Source organism: Abramis brama, assembly GCF_963993115.1.
Source record: "Abramis brama genome assembly, chromosome: 3".
Classification (NCBI taxonomy): domain Eukaryota; kingdom Metazoa; phylum Chordata; class Actinopteri; order Cypriniformes; family Leuciscidae; genus Abramis; species Abramis brama.
Genome location: NC_139965.1, coordinates 57,140,788 through 57,161,593, shown reverse-complemented (window position 1 = coordinate 57,161,593; position 20,806 = coordinate 57,140,788). Strand labels below are relative to the sequence as shown.

At 36.9% G+C, this 20,806-nt stretch overlaps 1 protein-coding gene across 1 annotated transcript in view; it reads right to left on the bottom strand.

Moving 5' to 3' along the window:
- Positions 1 to 14,896: 14,896 nt before the first annotated feature.
- galnt18b (UDP-N-acetyl-alpha-D-galactosamine:polypeptide N-acetylgalactosaminyltransferase 18b) overlaps positions 14,897 to 20,806 on the bottom strand; it is a 132,621-nt gene continuing 126,711 nt past the window's right edge. The window contains exon 11 of the mRNA XM_084107830.1: positions 14,897 to 16,335. Within this exon, the coding sequence (XP_083963956.1) occupies positions 16,189 to 16,335 (147 nt within the window). The 3' untranslated portion in view covers positions 14,897 to 16,188. The remainder of the gene's footprint in view (positions 16,336 to 20,806) is intronic.

The following is a 20,806-nucleotide window of genomic DNA, read 5'->3' as shown; positions in this document are numbered from 1 at the left end:
AAATTATATGATCATAAAATACATTTCACAAATGCAAACCACAATTCGTAGATATACAACTGTGCACAAAAACCTTTGAATGTTTAGAGTGTATCCTTGCATTTGAATGTGTAAATCGTCATTCACGTACGAATCGCCTTAGATATGTGTGTGTGTGTTTTTGAGACTTTCCTGGCAGCATAACACTCATAACACAGAGCAGTCGTACTCTTTAGCCAATCAGATTTAAGCTTATCAATCGACCAATCAGTATCACGTGAGGGCGGGCCTACCTACATGTTACGTCATCAGCTTTCGACCAGTTCATGGCTGAGCAGAGGTAAGTGCAGTTAATCGTTCATTTCTGTGTTAACTGAAGTTAAAGAAGTTTGAGATCAGTTGAAGCAATAGTTTATGAACTATTAACTGATGTAAGCAAGTGTTGTTGTAATCAGATGTCCCATATCGTATCAAAAATGAAGAAGAATGATGCTTGTTTTGTTGTATTTTAGCTGAAGGTACAGACAGCTCTCACAGCTACAATCACGCTAATGATTGCAAAACAATCATCTGTGGTCAATACCCATCGAGATTGTTCTTTAAATAGTGAATAGACCTATTTTAATGAGCAGCCAGTGTTTTTTGCCATTTGTGTATGATGTTAAATTATTATTAACACTTGTTTCCCTGCATTTTTCAGGATTACTCACCTTTGGTGTGGCATCTGGATAGCAGTCACGAACATCTTAATTCATGTATTCATTTATTCTCTTTTATACTTTTTTTTTTTTGTATTTACGTCTTAATTGGTAACACTTTATTAAAACGTTTCATTAGTTAACATGAACTAATAATGAACTGCACGTGAACAGCCTTTATTATTTTTTGTTAATGTTAACATTTACTAATACTTAATTAAAATCTTGTTAACATTAGTAAATGCACTGTAAACTAACAATGAACAGCTGTATTTTTAACTAACGTTAACAAAGATTAACAAACACAGCAACAAATGTATTGCTCATGGTTATTTAATACATGAACTAATGTTAACTTAGTTATTGTACCTTATTGTAGAGTGTTACCAATATATTCAACATGCATTTCCTTATGCTGTATTGTAATGTCAAGGTTTTTAAATAAGGTTTTTTATTGTCATCTTAAGGTCTCACAGGACAATATTGTGAAGCATTAATTTTACTTTGCCTAGTAAAATAGGCAAATCTGATTTTATGCTGATAAGACAAAGGTACTTATCATAGAGAGGCAATTAAGATTATGCGACTAAGATTACTCAGTAAACTCTATTCAAATACCATCACTTAATTTCCCACATCCTCTGTCTGCACCTTTTGTACTATAGGGTTTTAGTACTTTAAATATCAGGACAAAATCTTATATGTCCTAACAGAGAGGTCTACTGATGACCGGACTGAACACAATTCATTTTTTAACTTTTCACTTGATGTATTGCACTTATATTTATATACTTTAAAAGCAAAGTACACTCTGACTGGATCTCACAACTCCTGAAGAGACGTATTTCTCTGTACTGAATATTGTGCTTCACAGTTTAGACTGTCAGTTCATGATCTTCATATGTAACAGGAACATTAATCATGATCAAGTCATTTTATATATTTTATTCCCAAAGGATTCGGGAACTTTCAAATTAATAAAACGTGTACATCAAATTGAACTATGTCTGAATCTTTTAATTCTTACAAGAACATTTAATAATGCATGCATAGCAAGGCTTTATTCCTAAAGCGTGTACATATAGTCCGCAGGAGACAAATAAATACAGTAACAATGCATCACTTTCAACCACTTGTTGAAACAACTGTCAAAATGGATGGCTTGCAACATGACTGTTTTCAAAGAATTACAGTAGAAATGGTAAGATCACAGTACTGGTTGTCTGCAACTTCATACATCGTCTGTCTTGGAAATCTGAAACAATAAAACTACATAATATATGCAGATCAAAACATGTCTCCTATATATGCACGTCATTACATACATTATCATCAGTTGAATGTGTGGTGGACAGGACATGAAAATCCATCAATACTAAAAATAAATGTTTATATTCACATGTGGACTAAACAGCAGTTAATAAACTATTGCTTCAACTGATCTCTAACTTCTAAACACAGAAATGAACGATTAACTGCACTTACCTCTGCTCAGCCATGAACTGGTCGAAAGCTGATGACGTAACATGCAGGTAGGCCCGCCCTCACGTGATACTGATTGGTCGATTGATAAGCTTAAATCTGATTGGCTAAAGAGTACGACTGCTCTGTGTTTACGAGTGTTATGCTGCCAGGAAAGTCTCAAAAACACACACACACATATCTAAGGCGATTCCTACGTGAATGACGATTTGCACATTCAAATGCAAGGATACACTCGTACATTTTAAACATTCAAAGGTTTTTGTGCACAGTTGTATATCTACGAATTGTGGTTTGCATTTGTGAAATGTATTTTATGAGTATATCATTTTATTTTGCGCATGTGAATTGCTTTTTGTGAATAAATATTTTTGTTTCACGCACGTGGATTTTTTTTGTGTTTACGTGAATTAGGTTTCATGCATGTGAAATTGTCTACGCATTTGTGAATCATGTTTTTTGCGTGAATTATATTTGAGACTAATCTGCTTCCATAAAATACGGACTGCAGGTTAAAATTAAAAGTTGCTATATTTTTGAAGCCTAATAAACGTAAAAAAAAAGAAAAAAAAAAGAAGCTATTTCCTTGAAACATCAGTAGCTGTATTAATATCAGTAATACTGGCCTTTATAAAAATATATTGAAACGTATACAAACGTTTTATAGAGCTTTTAGTTTTAAGTGATGTGTCTAGAGAAATGTGTTTAGCATTTTGTAAAAAGTCTGTTTTACAATTGCAAGCTGTAAAGCATATAATGTAGTTTTTGCATTAGGTACATGAGTGAATGATTTCACTAATTGGGCCTAAAGTACCACTTTTAGTGCCTAAGCAATTAAAAAAAAAAAAAACCCTGTAAATTCACACTTCTTTCCACCCTAAATTCTCATTACATTTTCCATTGACAATTTTCTTAATGCAAAATCCCTTTTTGTCTTTGGTTTTTAGTGAAATGTGATCTGGACACGTTTCATGAAGTTGGCCATTATATAATAGTTAACAAACAGCACAGAGCTGCCAACACTGCAGTAATTGCGATGTTTTCCACTGAGTATATTTTTATGCTTGGGGCCGGAGTCTCAGGTGTATTCGACTGCTCTACAAAACACCTCCCCTCCTCCAGCAGCACCTGTAACACACCTGCCGCATGGAAAACAAAGAGAGCCTCTGTTCTGCCCCCACAGCGTCGGATTCCACTGGGAATCATGTCCATTCTCAGCTCAGATTATACCTTGATTCTCTCCATATGCTAACCTGAACCCTCATATTCCCCATTGCCATATTGCACTTACTTTGTGCCTGGAATAACTAATGTTATGTTTTATTTTCTGCTGCTGTATCAGGAGCAGGGATGCTGTGTGCGTGTGTATGTGTGTGTGTGCTTTGATTATAGACATCCACAGTTTCATTGCCCCCATCCCCAAAGAGAGATACCTAAATAATAGATATGGGCAAGGGCTGGAAAACTGTCATCTACTCGCAGGAGAGGAACAACGGCACTGCATCCAGCTTATTGCATCTGTTTCCCTCAGCAGAAACGAGAAACCAGCAGCACGCATAAATCCTGAAAGCAAAACCCACACAACCTCTGACAAATGTAAGTATACTGGACCTCCCATGAGTTCAAATATAAATACTTAATAATATCCACCTTCCACTACACACACACACACACACACACGCGCGTATATGCAGCGCCGTTGTGCTTCGGGAGATCCGAGTTCGAGTCCTGGCGGACCTTTCTCGATCCTGTATACTAAGTATACTTGAAGTTGTTCCAATTTAGTACACTAAATACACTTAAAGTTATGCTTTACTACAATTTAATTACAACTAAAATATACTTTGTACAAATTACTGGCTGCAAGTATACTTAGCATATTTTTTTCACCAGGGTACCTATAGAAAATTCACTTCTATGATTTCTCTTTCCTCGGCTCATCTCTTAAAGGAGAGCTAATTTTTTTGTAAATTTGGAGTTCTGACAGTACAGAGAACAACGACAATGAATGAATGTTAACTCTGAAGGAATCACTCACATTGGCTGGGCACTTGTAATGACACATCAAGGATATTAAGAGGCTAAAAGCAGGTTTAAAACTTGCCCCATTGAAGTCAACAGGGTGCAAATTTTAAAAAGAGGATAACACGGTGTAGGCAACACCGATTTTTGTCGTTGTTCTCTATACTGACAGCACTCCAAATTTACAAAAAAAATGAGCTCAATGTTAAAATTGACCGGAGTTCTCCTTTAAGAGTATGACTTGCGTCAGGGTGTAAACGCACCTCTCAACACATCCGTGCACCATTTTGACCAGCACATGAAAGGCATTGCATATAACATTGTGAAAGGATAGTTGTGGATTAAAAAAATAAATAAATTATCGACTGATTTGATACATCACATTAAAGCTGCCGTCGGCAAGATTTTTTTGATCATATTCACTGAAAACGACACTATGCTCCCACAGAACAACATAAATCAGACGGTTTTAGAAAAAAAAACACGCTTCTACCTCCACCTGCAGCCTGTTTGTTTTGCAAAAATCCACCGCTCCCGGTTCTTCTGGTCCAATCAGCGTAGGGCTGTGTGAGATCTGACTGTCAATCACAGTTCGTGCACACGCCACAGATCCCCCCTCGCGCACGTTACAATATCACATGCACACGCCTGAAGTTCGCAGGTGTTCCAATTCCAATTCCTTGGTTAACAACCAGGGCCCGGTTTCCCGATAACGCTCACTCTTAGCGCGCTAAGAGAGCTCGAAAGATATATCTTACCAAAGGTGTTTATGTTCCTAAGTGTGTTCCCCGAACCATACCTTAGGAAGCTGCTTAAGATATACCTTCTTACGTGCGACGTTACCCGGCGCTGTCCGTGGCGATGGTGCTGAATTGTTTGATATCGATGGCTCGACAATCAATTATTCTCTCGTGCAGGGGCTGTTTATGTGAGAAAGCGGTGATCTTTATAAATGAAGCACTTCAGAAATAGTTGAAATTGCAATTTATTATGATTATTGGATATTATAAAAAATAATCCAAACTATAATAGCCTATAATAGCCTAGCCTACATATTTTAAAATTGTAACATATATTGCTGCCACAATGACCTTTTCAAAAATGTACGTGCCTTCTTCTCTTTCCCATTTCTGTTCGCTGAGGTGGAGCTGCGATGAAATATTGTTCTTGTAAATACTTTCCAGCATTTCAGTAATAAAAGTTTACATCTTGCGTACGGTGCTCGGCAGTGATCAAAAAGGATTTAAACCGTTTAAACTCAGAGATGTGGATTCAGACGGCAATTAAATTACCACACGACCTGTTTGTCAAAAAACAGAAGGTACTAATTTGGCCAGGGATTTTTACGCGGGTTGGGTGAGAAAAACACTGATATTATGGATTCGGACGGCACTAAAATCACCGACTTACCCCTGTAAATGTTTAAAATACCGGACGAGCCCATGAGAAACAATATTAGCGTCCGAATAGGACTTAACTGACAGTAGCCTATGCTTTCACTGGCCTTTAAAAGAGCGTTTTAATTAAATTAATAATATTGTATAATAATATAATTAAAAATCTAACAACAATCAGTGTAATGACAATTTTATTCTTTGCATGAAAACACTTGAATTAGCCTAATTTAATACTGTCTGGGTGTATTAAAACTTCAGAATTATATTCATATAGACCTGCAACAGTGATAAGGTAAAGCTAAGAGTGGTCCAGACCAACCTTACGAAAGTGTGACTTACAAAAGATATACTTAGCGTACGAACGTTTCGGGAATCGTCCCATAAGGTTAAGAGAGAGGTTAAGGAATAGGTTAAGAACTACTTAGAGATAAGAACGCTTTGGGAAACCGGGCCCAGAGCTAGGAGGTCCAAAACAACCAAGGAAAAGAAAATGATGCTTCGATGCTGAAGAGACGGGTGCGTTCACAGAAAATCTGGTGCACAAGCACTGATGAGCACGAACTGGATGGGAGGGTGCTCGGTGGTAGTAGGGGAGGGGCATGAGAGTTGTAAACATTCAAAATTTTGGCTAAGTCCCCTCAATCTGCCAGACTTGGAATTTAAATTAACTTTTTTTTAAAAGATATTTGAATGAAAAGAAAATGTCTGTCTGTCTGTCTGTCTGTCTGTCTATCTATCTATCTATCTATCTATCTATCTATCTATCTATCTATCTATCTATCTATCTATCATTTTGCTACAATCATTCAAATTTAATTCAAATTCAGGAATTTAACCGGAATTTAAAATACATTCTCTGTTAAATTCTGAGAGATGCTCAACTGGAATAGAAGAAGGTATTTAAACTTCAAAAAATACATCCTACAAATCTGGTAATCCTTGGTTAAGCCTCGAAAGGTCAGCAGCCAAAAATCGAATAATCAAAAAATCTAATCAAAAACCTTTTGAACTTTCAACACATTCAGTACTTCACCTGCACACAGTACTGTTCGTGGGGTAATGCCAATATAATAACTGAATAATATAATCTCAGAAGTAGTTCTGCAGTGCTAAATTAAGTACCGGTTCCTCGCATGCAGTGGCTTTGCACGCATAGGTAACATCATTGCTTTTTCAGAAACTCAAAAAGACTTTGATCATCTTTGGATGGAAGGACACATTGAGCCAGGACACTGACAACTGAATGCCTGAATGGAATATTGATCTGAGTGACTCCTATTAAACGATTAGATAAGAGGAGACGTGTTGACATTGTGCTATGCTGCCCTGTGTTTACAATGAATGCGGAGATCACAATTTTAGAGAGAATCTTTTTGGCAGGCCGCCTTTCAAGCATACATACGCATCAGCTGACGTTCTTGATGTATGGCTTCCATTTGTGGTTTTGTCTATCATTTGCTATGCACTGTTAAGTTGTAAACCTTTGAGTTGTATTTTAACTACATGCATGAAGTAGTTGCAAAAGCAAACATTTCCCAGACTTTTGTGATAGTGTGAGGGTGGTAGAATTGGATGTGCATGTATATTTAATGGCAAACATCCCTCTGGCCCAGCAGAACTGTAGATGCTAATGAGGACTGGCAAGTTGAGAACAGAAAGTGCCACTCGTCTCTTCCCTTGATGCACACCAGAGAGAGAGAAAGAGCGAGAGAGTTTAAAGAAAACATCTATGCCATCGCCACACACAACTCCCGCTACAGGGAGAATACAGACATCATTTGAGAATAAAATCTTTGACACGTGAACTGCAAAGCTGTTTACCACCATGTAGGGAACAACAGTATCAATGGAGTTTTTTAAAGGGATAGTTAATCTCAAAATGAAAAATTTGCTTGGTATCTGGCAATGTTTCAAACCATATCACTTTTTTCTTCAGAAAATGTCCAAGCTGCTCCTTTCCACACAAAAGCATACTGTACAGTGACCTGGCGCTGCATTCATATTCAAATGTGGCACATAAAAAGCACATCATGCCATTAATATAAAAAACACCAAAGCCATTGGTTCTTGTATTCTGAATTATCATGATGTGCCAGTTTAGAATATGGGAAATTGCACATTATTTGAGAGCAACAGTCGAAGGCAAGATTTTCAGTGAATAATAACTTACATTTTAGTGTGTTTAGGCTGAAAATTATGATAGAAATACATTACTGCTGTATTATTATTATTATTGTATTGCAATAATATATAACTAAAGGTTAATAATGTACGTTTTTTTCGTTAAAATATTTTTTAACCCAGTTTATTGTTCATTGACTAGGCGTACTATTAGTATGCCATTCATGCGTTTATCTCCCCCAAAAGTTCAAACATTGAGAAGGCGTTTACACGACAGTTGTGTAACTAAAAACTGAACATTTTGTAGGAGTTTTGGCCTTTTATTTACATGACAACAGCCGTCTGGGGACCTGAAAACTTTTTGAAAATGTGCTTCAACTTTAAGGACCTTTACACAATGGAATGATTTTCTATTTTTAAAAAAATAATTTCTGCAAATAATTAAATTACAGTGGATATGTAATGGGTTCTTTATTTCACTCAAGTTTATGTATGGATTAAATTAATGAGGTCTGAGTTTGCCTCTTTAGAAGAGTTTTTTTTTTTTTTTGTCTGACCATCCATAAAGAGAAACTCATTCGGTTTGTTAAAACATGAAAGGCATTGCTTGCAAATTTTTGCACAGCTTATACCGAACATGAGAGCTACTGTTTCATTGTGATTTCATGCCTTTGTTCTGTTAGCTTTGATACAAGCAGCAAAATGAGATTCAAATCACAGTTCAAATTACAATTACAATATTAAAGCTAATAATTCACCACATAAAACACATTGTGAACCTTGATTATTTAATGCAGTCGGAGACACTTAATTGTCCCTCAGGTTTTTTCTTCATAGGTTTCGGATGATGTTATGCAACCTGTCCATTTTGGCATCTGTCTAATTTGACTGGTGTTAACTAAGTTATGACCACAGCCACATCATCCTGTTGCCCAAGACTGGTAGCCCCACTGAAGCTAATCAGTACCTGGATGGGAGACCTCCTGGGAAAACTAGAGCTGTGTTCAAAATCGCCCACTAGACCCTCATTCACTATTCCCTACATTAGTCTACTATAGTCCCCTTGAAGGAGTGAAGAAAAACGAGTGAGTGAATTCGGACACTGAGTGTGCCAGAACGGGCTGCCGCTTTTGCTTAGTTTGTGCTTGCTGTTTAATAATCATTTGAAGCTTAGAAATCTGGCTGCTCCTGTAGTAATGAAAATATTTAAGTCATGGAAACAATGTTTAACCTCAATTAAACAATTTAATATTTAAATAAAAAGGAATTTATACCTTTATGATATTACGCTGTACCCACATTGGACCAGCAGTTTTAATAAATGGATGGATGGATGATTCAGTTGCGAGTGCCATAGGGATTTCACGGTGCATTATGGGTATTCTCTAGTCATTGAGTGTACATCAGTTGTACACTTGTCATTGTGGTGCATTTTTGGGATTGAATGAGTGCACTCGATAATGTCCACTATGGTTACAGACACCACTACAAATGGCTGTTCCCTTCAAAAGTGCCCTATTTAAGAGTCTAGGGGGGCGATTTCGGACACAGCCTAGGTTGCTGCTGGAAGAGGTGTTAGTGAGGCCAGCAGGGGGCGCTCACCCTGTGGTCTGTGTGGGTCCTAATGTCTCAGTATAGTGTTAGGGACACTATACTGTCAAAGAGCACCATCCTTCGGATGAGACGTTAAACCGAGGTCCTGACTCTCTGTGGTCATTAAAAATCCCATGGCACTTCTTGTAAAGATTAGGGGTGTAACCCCGGCATCCTGGACAGATTCCCTTCATTAGCTCTTATCAGTCATAGCCTCTGAATAATCCCTATCCATTAAAGCCATGGCTCTATCACTCTCTCTCCTCTCCACCTATAGCTGGTGTGTATGTGAGCGCACTGGTGCAGTCGTATCATACGTCTGGATACTGAACACTGGTGGGTGAGGAGAAACCCCTGATATGATTGTAAAGTGCTTTGGGTGCACAGTTAGTATTAGGGCACAACGGGGCTAAAAGCACACCCTCAGAAAAATGTGATTTTCATTACTCCAGGTGTGTATGGTTGCAGAAACAAATATGGTAACACTTTATAATAACTGCACGCAATTAATCATTAGCTAAGCATTAATAAACATTTAATTCATCATTTATAAAGCATTAATAGACATTAATAAGCAGTTTATAAATACAGCTATAAATGCTTTATTCTTATTTTTAAGCGTATCTAATGTGTTTAATAATTGTATTTTCATACTTTATTAATGATCAATTTAGCATTATTTACAAGCATTAAACATAAAGCATTATTATTTTGCTTTATTTACAAACCAGTTATTTAGGAGTTGTCAGTGGTTCATAAGATCACTTAGAAAGTTTAAGTAAATGATTAATAAACTATTTAAATTCCCATTTGTACATCTTAAATATTTCTATGTTCTGTATCACTGTGTGTTGTTTGTTTCCTTTTTCTGTTTAGAAGATACAGAGCCTTTAAATCTCCTTTAAATAGTCCTCACTTTAGTTGAGCTCACAAAAATAGTTAACTGACCACTACTAAATGCTTTATAACTACCTGAATTAACCATGAATTACAATAGAAATACATGTTAATAAAGCATTTATTAACACACTAAGTAACTATTACTATATGTCTGAATAATAAGATGTATGAATGTGCATTTAAATAGTTTATTAATCATTTACTTACACTTTCTAAGTGATCGTATGAACCACTGACAACTCCTAAATAACTGGTTTGTAAAATAATGCAATACTTAATTTAGAAATGATAAATGATTATTAATAAAGTATGAAAATACAATTATTACAGTATACACATTATAGATATGATATAAATTAAGAACAACGCATTTATAGCAGTATTTATAAACTGCTTATTAATGTCTATTAATGCTTTATAAATTATTAATTAACTGTTTACTAATGCTTAACTAATGATTAATAGCGTGCAGTTATCATAAAGTGTTACCAAAAATGTATATGTTTGTATTAAACATTGATGGAGCAACAGATTTTTGTTTAAATTTTTTTTTATTTTTTTTATATAATGTCGAAGTTAAACTTAGCAAAGTACTTAATAGCAAAGTATGCGCTATTTTCGGTTTATTTTGATAAATATAAGAATTAATTTGTGTTCAATAAATATACTGTCATTAAAATATGTTAAAATAAAAATATATTTAAAAAAATTATTTTAAAAAGTAAAGATTCTGAGATGCATTTTTAAATACAATGGTTTCATTATTCATACTGCGCATGCGTCGTGACTGAGTGCGTTGTTGTGTTTGGAGCTCCGTCGAATTAATTCAGAAACCTTGATTTTCTTCTTTACACTCTTTTACAAACGAACATTTTCATTTTTATAGCGTGTGAACATATCTGGAATACTATTCTCTTTAAAAAACAATCGGATCGCTTTGATATCGCTACTTATATCCAACCTTCCGAACTTCCGCTACTAGCCTTAGCCCGCTAGCATTGCACGCGTGGTCGCGCCTATCGATCGTCTTATTTACACCCGTATCACTGAAAGCTATAATTGGCCATTATAGCACATCTGCTATAATGGCGAATATAATGGATGTGTGTCTAACGTTACCTTTGAGTGCAGGTGAAGACACCTTCGAGCTACATTCTGTGCAGTTAGAGCTTGAGTCCGTGGAGAAGCAGATCCGCGACCTACTAGAGAGGCAGGCTGAGCTGCGAGATCGGCGATCCGCGCTTGAAACATCACGCGCCGATGCTCACAAGTCAGTGGTTAGTAACCTTTTGACTCCGACCTCGTCTACTCCGTGTGTTTCTCTGCACAGGACCGGAGCAGCCGGGACGCGATCATCCCTGGTTTCGTTCACTCCGGCACCGTCACAACACCATGGACCCTGGGTGATTCCACAGCGGAAGACGCGAGCCAGGACCAGAGCAAGGACCTCTCCGCCCCTCCCGGCCTTCGAGATCTCCACCCGGAACCGCTTCTCCCCTCTACGCGAGACGGAACGCGACGCTGTGATCATCGGCAGTTCCATCGTCCGGCATGTCCACGCTACCTCAGGTAAAGGTAAGGTGTGCACTCACTGCTTTCCTGGTGCTCGTGTTCTCGATGTAGTTGCGCAGGTCCCCGAGATCCTGAACAGTGACAAGCGCGTCGGAGCTGTCGTGCTGCACGCGGGAACGAACGACATCAGGCTGCAGCAGACGGAGGTTCTGAAGAAGGACTACAGGAGCCTGATCGAGACGGTACGCAGCACATCGCCTGAAACAACGATCATCGTGTCTGGACCGCTTCCCACGTACCGACTAGGACAAGAAAGGTTCAGTAGATTATTTGCTCTAAATGAATGGCTAATGACATGGTGTAATGAACAGAGACTGCTCTTTGTAAATAATTGGAATCTGTTCTGGGAGCGACCTAGGCTCTTCCGTGCTGATGGCCTTCACCCCAGCAGAATCGGAGCGGCTCTTCTGTCGGACAACATCTCCAAGACGTTACACACCATATGACTAGTAAGTCAAAGTCCAAATCACACTCTTTGCTGTCCAAACTTAAATGATATAAGTACCAATGTAGAACATTATATTGAAACTGTGTCTATTCCTCGTTTAGTGAGGTCAAACATTAAATCTACTGTAGGATCCAGGAAAAATCTAATTGTGATTAAACCAGAAAATCTCAATATTAGTGAACAAAAACAATTTATAAAGCTAGGTCTTCTTAACATTAGATCGCTCACACCTAAGGCGGTTATTGTAAATGAAATGGTCACAGATAATAGTTTCGATGTACTTTGCCTTACTGAAACCTGGCTTAAACCAAATGATTATTTCGGTCTTAATGAGTCTACTCCATCTGGATACTGTTGTTAGCATGAGCCCCGTCTGATTGGTCGTGGCGGCGGTGTTGCAACAATCTATAGAGATATTCTCAATGTTACTCAGAAAACAGGTCACAGGTTTAATTCATTTGAAGTACTTGTGCTAAATGTTACTCTCTTAGATGTAAGAAAGAAATCCCTATTATCTCTAGCCTTGGCTACTGTATATAGACCTCCAGGGCCCTATGCTGATTTCCTAAAAGAGTTTGCAGACTTTCTCTCAGATCTATTGGTCAATGTCGATAATCACATGGAACCAATCCAACCGATATAGATATTATACCGCAAAGTGATGAAGTCACTGACCATTACATGGTCACTTGCATACTACGTACTGCTGAAATTTGTCACGTTGCTCCACGTTATCGACCAGGCAGAACAATCCTTCCAACAACTATAGATAGATTCTCAAATAGCTTACCTGATCTATCTCAGCTGCTCAGTGAACCCAAACAAACAGATGAAGTAGACTAGCACTATGAGCACCATTTTCTCTAGTACATTAAACATTGTTGCACCAATTAGATTAAAAAAGGATAGAGAGAAAACTAAAGCACCATGGTACAACAGTGCTACGCATGTTATCAAGAGAGAAACTTGTAATTTAGAGCATAAATGGAAACAAACAAATTTAGAGGTCTTTAGAATCGCGTGGAAAGACAGTATGTCACGTTATAAAAAGGCCCTAAAAGCAGCCAGGGCTGAGCATCTCCGCAAACTAATAGAAAATAACCAAAATAATCCAAGGTTTTTATTTAACACCGTGGCTAGATTAACAAATAAACAGACATCACCTGAGCAAAATATTCCGTTACAGTTTAGTAGTAATGATTTTATGAAGTTCTTCACTGAGAAAATAGAAAGCATCAGAAACACAATTGTAAATGTACAATCTTTAATGGTGTCTTATGATTCAGCCTCAATTATCGCCCCTCAAGAAAAACTACAGCGCTTTACAACTATAGGACAGGAAGAGCTAAATAAATTTATCATTGTATCTAAACCAACAACATGTTTATTAGATCCAATACCCACTAAACTACTGAAAGAAGTGTTACCTGTAGTGGAAGAGCCTCTTCTCAATATTATTAACTCGTCTTTATCTTTAGGTCATGTTCCAAGTGTAATTTTCTGCTATTAAATTCAGATAAAACAGAGGTATTACTTATTGGTCAAAAAAACTGCCCACAAAACCTCTTACAATACAACTTTAATTTAGAAGGATGTCCTGTTACTTTATCCACTACAGTAAAAGACCTGGGTGTTATATTAGACCGCAACTTGTCTTTCGAAAATCATATTTCATATGTTACAAGAACAGCCTTTTTCCACCTTAGAAACATTGCTAAGCTACGTAACATGCTATCTGTTTATGATGCAGAAAAGTTAGTTCATGCATTCATGACCTCGAGACTAGATTACTGTAATGCTTTATTAGCTGGTTGTCCTGCATCCTCAATAAACAAGCTACAGTTAGTCCAAAATGCAGCTGCTAGAGTTCTTACTAGGTCAAGAAAATATGATCATATAACACCAATTCTATCATCTCTACATTGGTTACCTATAAAGTTTCATATCAATTACAAAGTATTACTAATGACCTATAAAGCCCTAAATGGTTTAGCTCCTGGGAATTTAACGGAACTTCTATCGCCCTACAATCCATCGCGCTCTTTAAGATCACTAAATTCGAGGCTTCTGGTCATTCCTAGGATATCTAAGTCTACTAAAGGAGGGAGGGCGTTTTCACATTTAGCTCCTAAACTGTGGAATGGCCTTCCTGATATTGTTCGAGGCTCAGACTCGCTGTCCCAGTTTAAAACTAGATTAAAGACGCATCTCTTTAGCCAAGCATTCACATAATACTTACCTTTTATACTACAGTTGAATCAGATTGAATGCATTAATATTATGAACAGCAGCTACGCTAATTATTTCCCATCTGCTTTTCTGTTGTAAATACAGATTGTCAGCTCCAGTTTGTATCCAGCCTCCCATGGAAACTACAGATGCCCCAACACCCGTGCAGAGACATCTCGAAGCCTGTGAAGAGACGACTCGACGCTGGCGATATGTTTATGTCCTAAATTAATACATGATTAACTAACTGTATTTCTCTATGTACATTTCTGAAATGCACTTTCTGTAAAGCTTCTTTGAAACAATATGTATTGTGAAAAGCGCTATACAAATACATTTGAATTGAATTGAATTATAAATATGGTGATTATCTCTAAGATGGACACCCAACCATAGTATTAATATATTAATACCATATTTACCATCTGAAACTAACCATGTCATGTCAACAAATGGAAAAGTCAGGCAGCTTTTTATTATCATGTTAATTATTGTGCCTTTAGCCCCGACAGCAGGGGCGTCTTATACCCCAAATACAATACTTTTACATATACTTACGTTATTGAAGAACTGTTGCTTTAATTAGATTGAACAAAACAGAAAATCATTAAGAAGACCTTTGTCTCAAAATATATTCAATAATTTTAGTGATTCTCATTTGCTTCTTAAATCTACAACATTTAAAAAAAACATTGAATGATAGATCAAATTTGCGCCACTGCATCAAGGAGTAGCTAAATTTTCACGTGCATCTTGAAAAGCGGATGTTTTGGAAAGTGCTACAGAGGAGAATAAAATCAAAGGCGTCTTTTACCCCGGTGCGCTTTTAGCCCCGTTGTACCCTACATAAGAAAAACGCTATTGAATTTGATTGCGCGCACTGCTCTGACATCAACTGTAAAAACTGAAAGACCTATTTATTTTGCCATTTGTAACTATGCAGAACTATATGGTAAGTTATAATTATTGTATCCACCAGTTCCTCAAGGTAAGAACCAATGCTATAAAATACTGTGTGATCTTGAAGGAATATATTGTTTGTTTCTTCAGCTACATGGCATTCGCAACAAGCGTATCTTCTAAGTAACTCTAGAGAGAGCACATCTGTTGAACCAAAGCACTGACACTGTGAGGAATTACCTAACCTGTCATGACAACTATAGATGTGTCTCTGCTTACAGGAATGATGGCACAAGGTCTTGTGTAAAAAAAAAACTTTGAACAGCAGAACTCACAATTTGTCGTAGCATTTGTTCTTTTTACTGCCATTACTTATAAATACTGAGAATATTTACTGTACATGTAGATATAAAACAGTTGATTGTATCTAGATATGTTCCAACATATTGGCATGTCCCAAAAATGTAGAGTTATTTCAAAATAATCTCAACCTACAAACCTGAGACACTAGAAAGAAATACAGCAAGAACGTTGCCAAAGCTTTGCTACATAGTAGCAATTATGGCTTCAATGTGTGCATTGGAGCCGATACAACCTTCAAGTCAAGACAAAACCAAGTATACCTTGCACAAAATAAATCTCAGTACAGTGTAGATCCTCATTATACACAATGCAATATCGGCCACATGTGGCTTATCAATATGCACAAGTACAGTAGCTAAGAAAAATGTTTAACATTTATCATAAGATGTCAAAGTCAAAAAGAGACATCCAGGTGCTTAAGCTTTTCATAATTCCTTGATGCAGTCCCAGTTCCACATATTCTTCTTCAGTCTCGATGGTACCATCATAAGTTGCTACCAGGCAACATATTGGTGATGGTCCAGTTCTGGCCAGTGCATTTTTGGAGGGCCAGCTGAAATCCGAACTCATTGTCATTGTTCTCCACGAGTTCAAGGCATCGCTTTGACTTTGTATTCTGGATGGAGCCTCCCTGAAGAACAGAGAAAGAAAATATATAGATGTATTTCATTACAGACTCCTTCGACTTTCCCCAGGCATGTTCCTGTATGGATGGAGCTGTCAGGGCTTCATCCATCTTTCCCCCAAATTCCCTTTCATGAGGATAACCTTTCACAATTCATGATCAGAAAAATCTCATCTGCCATTACAGTATGATCTCAAAAGAAAATGTAGTCATTCATACATAACTTACACATACATCTTTGTGTTTGGGAAGATGCTGAAATGTAACATTTGGACAAAGTGACAGCATTTAAAAGGTAAAAGTATTTACAGACCTTTTGAAATCTTTAGCATGAATGTATTTCTATAGGCACATTTTACAATTATGCCAATATTTTTGAGCCCCTAACCTCAGGCCTAAACCACTTCTCAGCTATAAAAAACATGTACATTTAGAATTGACAATAACTTTCATTACAAATTTTTAAGAGAAATGAAAGTTGAAAATAGTCCCCAGATCTTGTCCGCCAATGTAGTAACATCTCATTCAAAGGCCTTGTTTACATCTGGTATTAAGATGCGTTTTGGTCGATCGGATCACAATTAGACGAGGGAGACACATTCCCGTTTACACCTGGTGTTTTAATCCGACTCTTTTGTCCACTTTCATCCACTTCTGTCCTGATTTCTTCGAGGGGAGGGTCTAAGGGCAGGTAATTGTGTGGGCTTTTTCAGATCTTTCAATCTAATGGACAAAATAAGCTTGTGCAATATACATATGAATGTGACCAGAGACAACGGAAAACATACAGAGAGCAGCAGCTTTAGTTTCTGCTCTGGAGCCGCAAGACCAGCCGAACGCTGTGAGTGTGTGTTAGAAATCAGGAATGGTGAGAGAACATTGTGCTTGGTACATTTTTCCTCTTCAAATTAAACTTGGATCCCCAGCCGACAAAGTTTAAATCCCATCTGGCCAACACGCTTCCCATAATGTTACGCATTAGATCAGTAGATGGAGAGAAGACGGTCTTTTGTGGCTGGTTGAACACATTCGATCACATGAGCGTTTACACTATGAAAGCAATCCAGTCGAATGCATTTTCACTGCCTCTGGAAGTGGTCGAAAGTGGACAAGCTCAAAGCATTTTAGACCCCGTTTACACCTGTATTTAGGGTCGTCCACTTGTGATCCGATCGACCAAAACGCATCTTAATACCAGGTGTGAACAGAGCCAAAATGATTTGAATGCCACTTTGTCAAAAGTTGGACTGTTGCAGTTGGTCAAAAGACAAGCATGAACCAATGTATGTGATGTCATTTACATCAAGCCTGTGGTGTAATGCAAATTTTGTCCATTTAAATGAATGCACTGTTTGAGTGGGCTTGCATGAAGTGGATATTGATGATTAAATTACAGGCTTTGGTTACACTTTATTTTAAGGAGACTTAGTTAAAGTGTAATTATACATTTACGTACTGAGTAATATTAGCAACACACTTACTATAGGGTTAGGGTAGGATTAGGGCTTGGGGTTGCACTTTATTTTACAGTATGTGCACTTACATGTACTTACAGTGTACTTACCTAAGAAAGTACTGGTAATATAAGGTAACTACATGGGGTAAGGTTAGGTTTAGGGATAGGTTCAAGGGTAAGTACCTAGTTCTTACCCAGTTTTTGTAATTACTATAATAAATACAGTATGTACATGGGGAACAGAACTGTAAAATAAAGTGCTACTGGGTTTGGTATAGGGTATATATATATATAGGTATGCAAATAATTATGCATAACTGTAAAAGTACATGTAACATGAAATAAAGTGTTACCAAGGCCTTTTAGGTATGTGCATTATATACATTTGATGACATTAAGCATATTTGTCACTAAACCTAAACCTTTTAAACCTAAAATGATTCATAAGATTTAGCACATCTCTAAACTTGTTAATCTGAAAAAAATAGTTTAGATACTGTTGATACTATACATTATACATTAATTATGTGTATTTTAGTATTTATGTAATCATACAAAAATGTACGTGTGCTGGAAGTGTTAAATATACGATTACTAATGAGACATGAAAAACATGTTTTCCATTAGTAGGCAATTCAAGCTTAAATTGTATGTACTGTATGTGTCAGGGACATTAATTGTATCCATTTTCTATTACACTATATTTGTTTAGAATTAGAAAATGCTTGTGTTATGGTAACGAGAAATGCTACTAATAATTTTGATTTAGTGATGAAATTCGACAGTCATAATCTTGACAGCATTTTTGGAGGTTCAAATTGGCTCATGAAGAGAAAAACATGAGCAGGTTGAAGGTTTGGGTCAAACTTTAGAGACATCAGTCACATCAAATTCATATTCATCTTTCAACTCCTCTTCTGAAAAGGGCTTGATAGAGTCGCAGCTGGAGTATCTGCGAGGGAACAGCAGCGCTGCAGGCTTAGACATGAGAGAGGAGGCTAAAAGCTAGAAGGAAGAGTCCGCACTGATCTCAAGCCGGGGAGGATGGGACTGCAGGACTGAGATAGGGTGGCTGATTTTTTCCACTGCCAGAGTTCATTTTAACCCGCTTTTCACAGAAGAGAACGCCTGTGGCCTTTAGACCTGGGTTTATGTGGTTTCAGTCCCACAGACTCTTTGAGAGGTGCTCAAGGCGTCTGACACAGCTGTGGTCAGGAGGTCTTCAAGCAGAGGCTTACATTCACTATAAGTTTCTTTAAAGAAGGGTTATCTGAAGCCTATACTGTGCTGCCTCTAAGTTTACGAGAACAAGATATAAAGCTACAAGTATTAGAGTTTAACAGGTCAATAGTATGCGTGCTATTTTATCCCTGTGAAACCCTCCCGGACAACTTGTGGTGATGTAGGTGCTGTTTGATGATTTTTTTAGGCTTTCTGACCAAGATTCTTTCTACAATTCTCCAGCTGTGATACTTGAAGAGTCTTTGGCCACTCAAACTCTCCTCATCAATATAGACACACGTCCTCTTCCTGGCAGATTCGTAACATCTTTAGTTGATTGGAACTTCTTAATTATTGCCCTGATGGTGGAATTTTCTTACACCCACTTTCTGTTTTGTGAAGCTCAACAATCTTTTGCTGCACATCAAAACTATATTCTTTGGTTTTACTCATTGTGATGGATGATTTATAATATATTTTGTGTTACCTCATATTTATACTCTTGTGAAACAAGAAGTCATGGCTGGATCATTTTATGTTCCTAGTCAGCCAGTGGTGTGCTAAAAATTTTAATTATGAAAGAAAATATACTTCAGATATATTTTACTCATAAGAATTCCTAGGGCTACCATTAACTGTGGCCAATGTGTATTAGAGAAAAACTTTTATTTCATAATTACTTGAACGAAAGGTTAGACTTTTGTGATTTATTTAAAATTTTTTAATGAAAGATCAAAGGATAGCTTTCTTTGATCATGTTTTACCAAGGAAGGGAATAATTCTGACCACAACTGTGTGTGTTTGTGTGTGTAATTTTATTTAAAGTAATGAAAATGTTTTGTGGTTTTAGTTAATGATAATAAAACTGGCTACAACTGTCTGAAATAAACTATTTTGGATAGACTGTTCTAATGTCTATTTGAAGTGCTAAATTCAGCATCCATTCAGTATTGAAGTGCTTTTCTCTTTCCTAGTTCTTCCTTTAAAGATAAACAAAAAAAACAAAAAAAAACAAAAAAAACCTTACTTTTGTCCTACAGTATATATTATTATTATGTTGTTTTAAATTACAATGACTTCAAAGATAAAACCAGAAAAAAACTGGCATGCGACTTCAGTGTATCTCATGATGCTTTCTTCTGACATTGCAGTCTTTAAAGTCCCAATGACTTTTGATTAAAAATTGCACGACTCAGAATAATTCATGAAACTTGGCAAGAAGCCTCAGATGTAATAAGTAACGTCGCCCGTTGTCAGTTTATTGATACTGCTGACAGTTGAATGTTTTGAAAGTTATTGATTTCAAAGAATTATCCTTAACCTTGAGTTTGAATCATCACACTTTGGGGGGTTATTTTATCATTAAGGGTTATTTCTGATGGCTATTTCAACATCTGAGGGATTCTTCATTGTTTTTAAAAATGAACTTTGCACGTTTTCTTTCTTGACAAATGCAATGACACTTAAAGAAACACTCCTAGTCAAAGTGTTCTTTGAAACTAATGAAATAAGAATAAAGCAAGAGGATTTTTATATTGTTTTTGCATATTGAAACTACTCCCTTGTTTTATTCTCTGGAAAGTGTTCATCACTTTATCCTAATTTCACCCTAATTTGTCACGGGCATGTGGCATTTGTCTTTGTACATCTGCTAAAGCTGCCTGAGGCACAAATGTTCCACTCATAATGGTGCATAAGAAGTGTGTTAAAGGTTACAGGTTTCCAAAGTCTTTAAAGTGATTCATTCAAGCATGGTAAATCTAACATGGCGGTGTGCATCCAGCTGTGGGCATAGGGTAA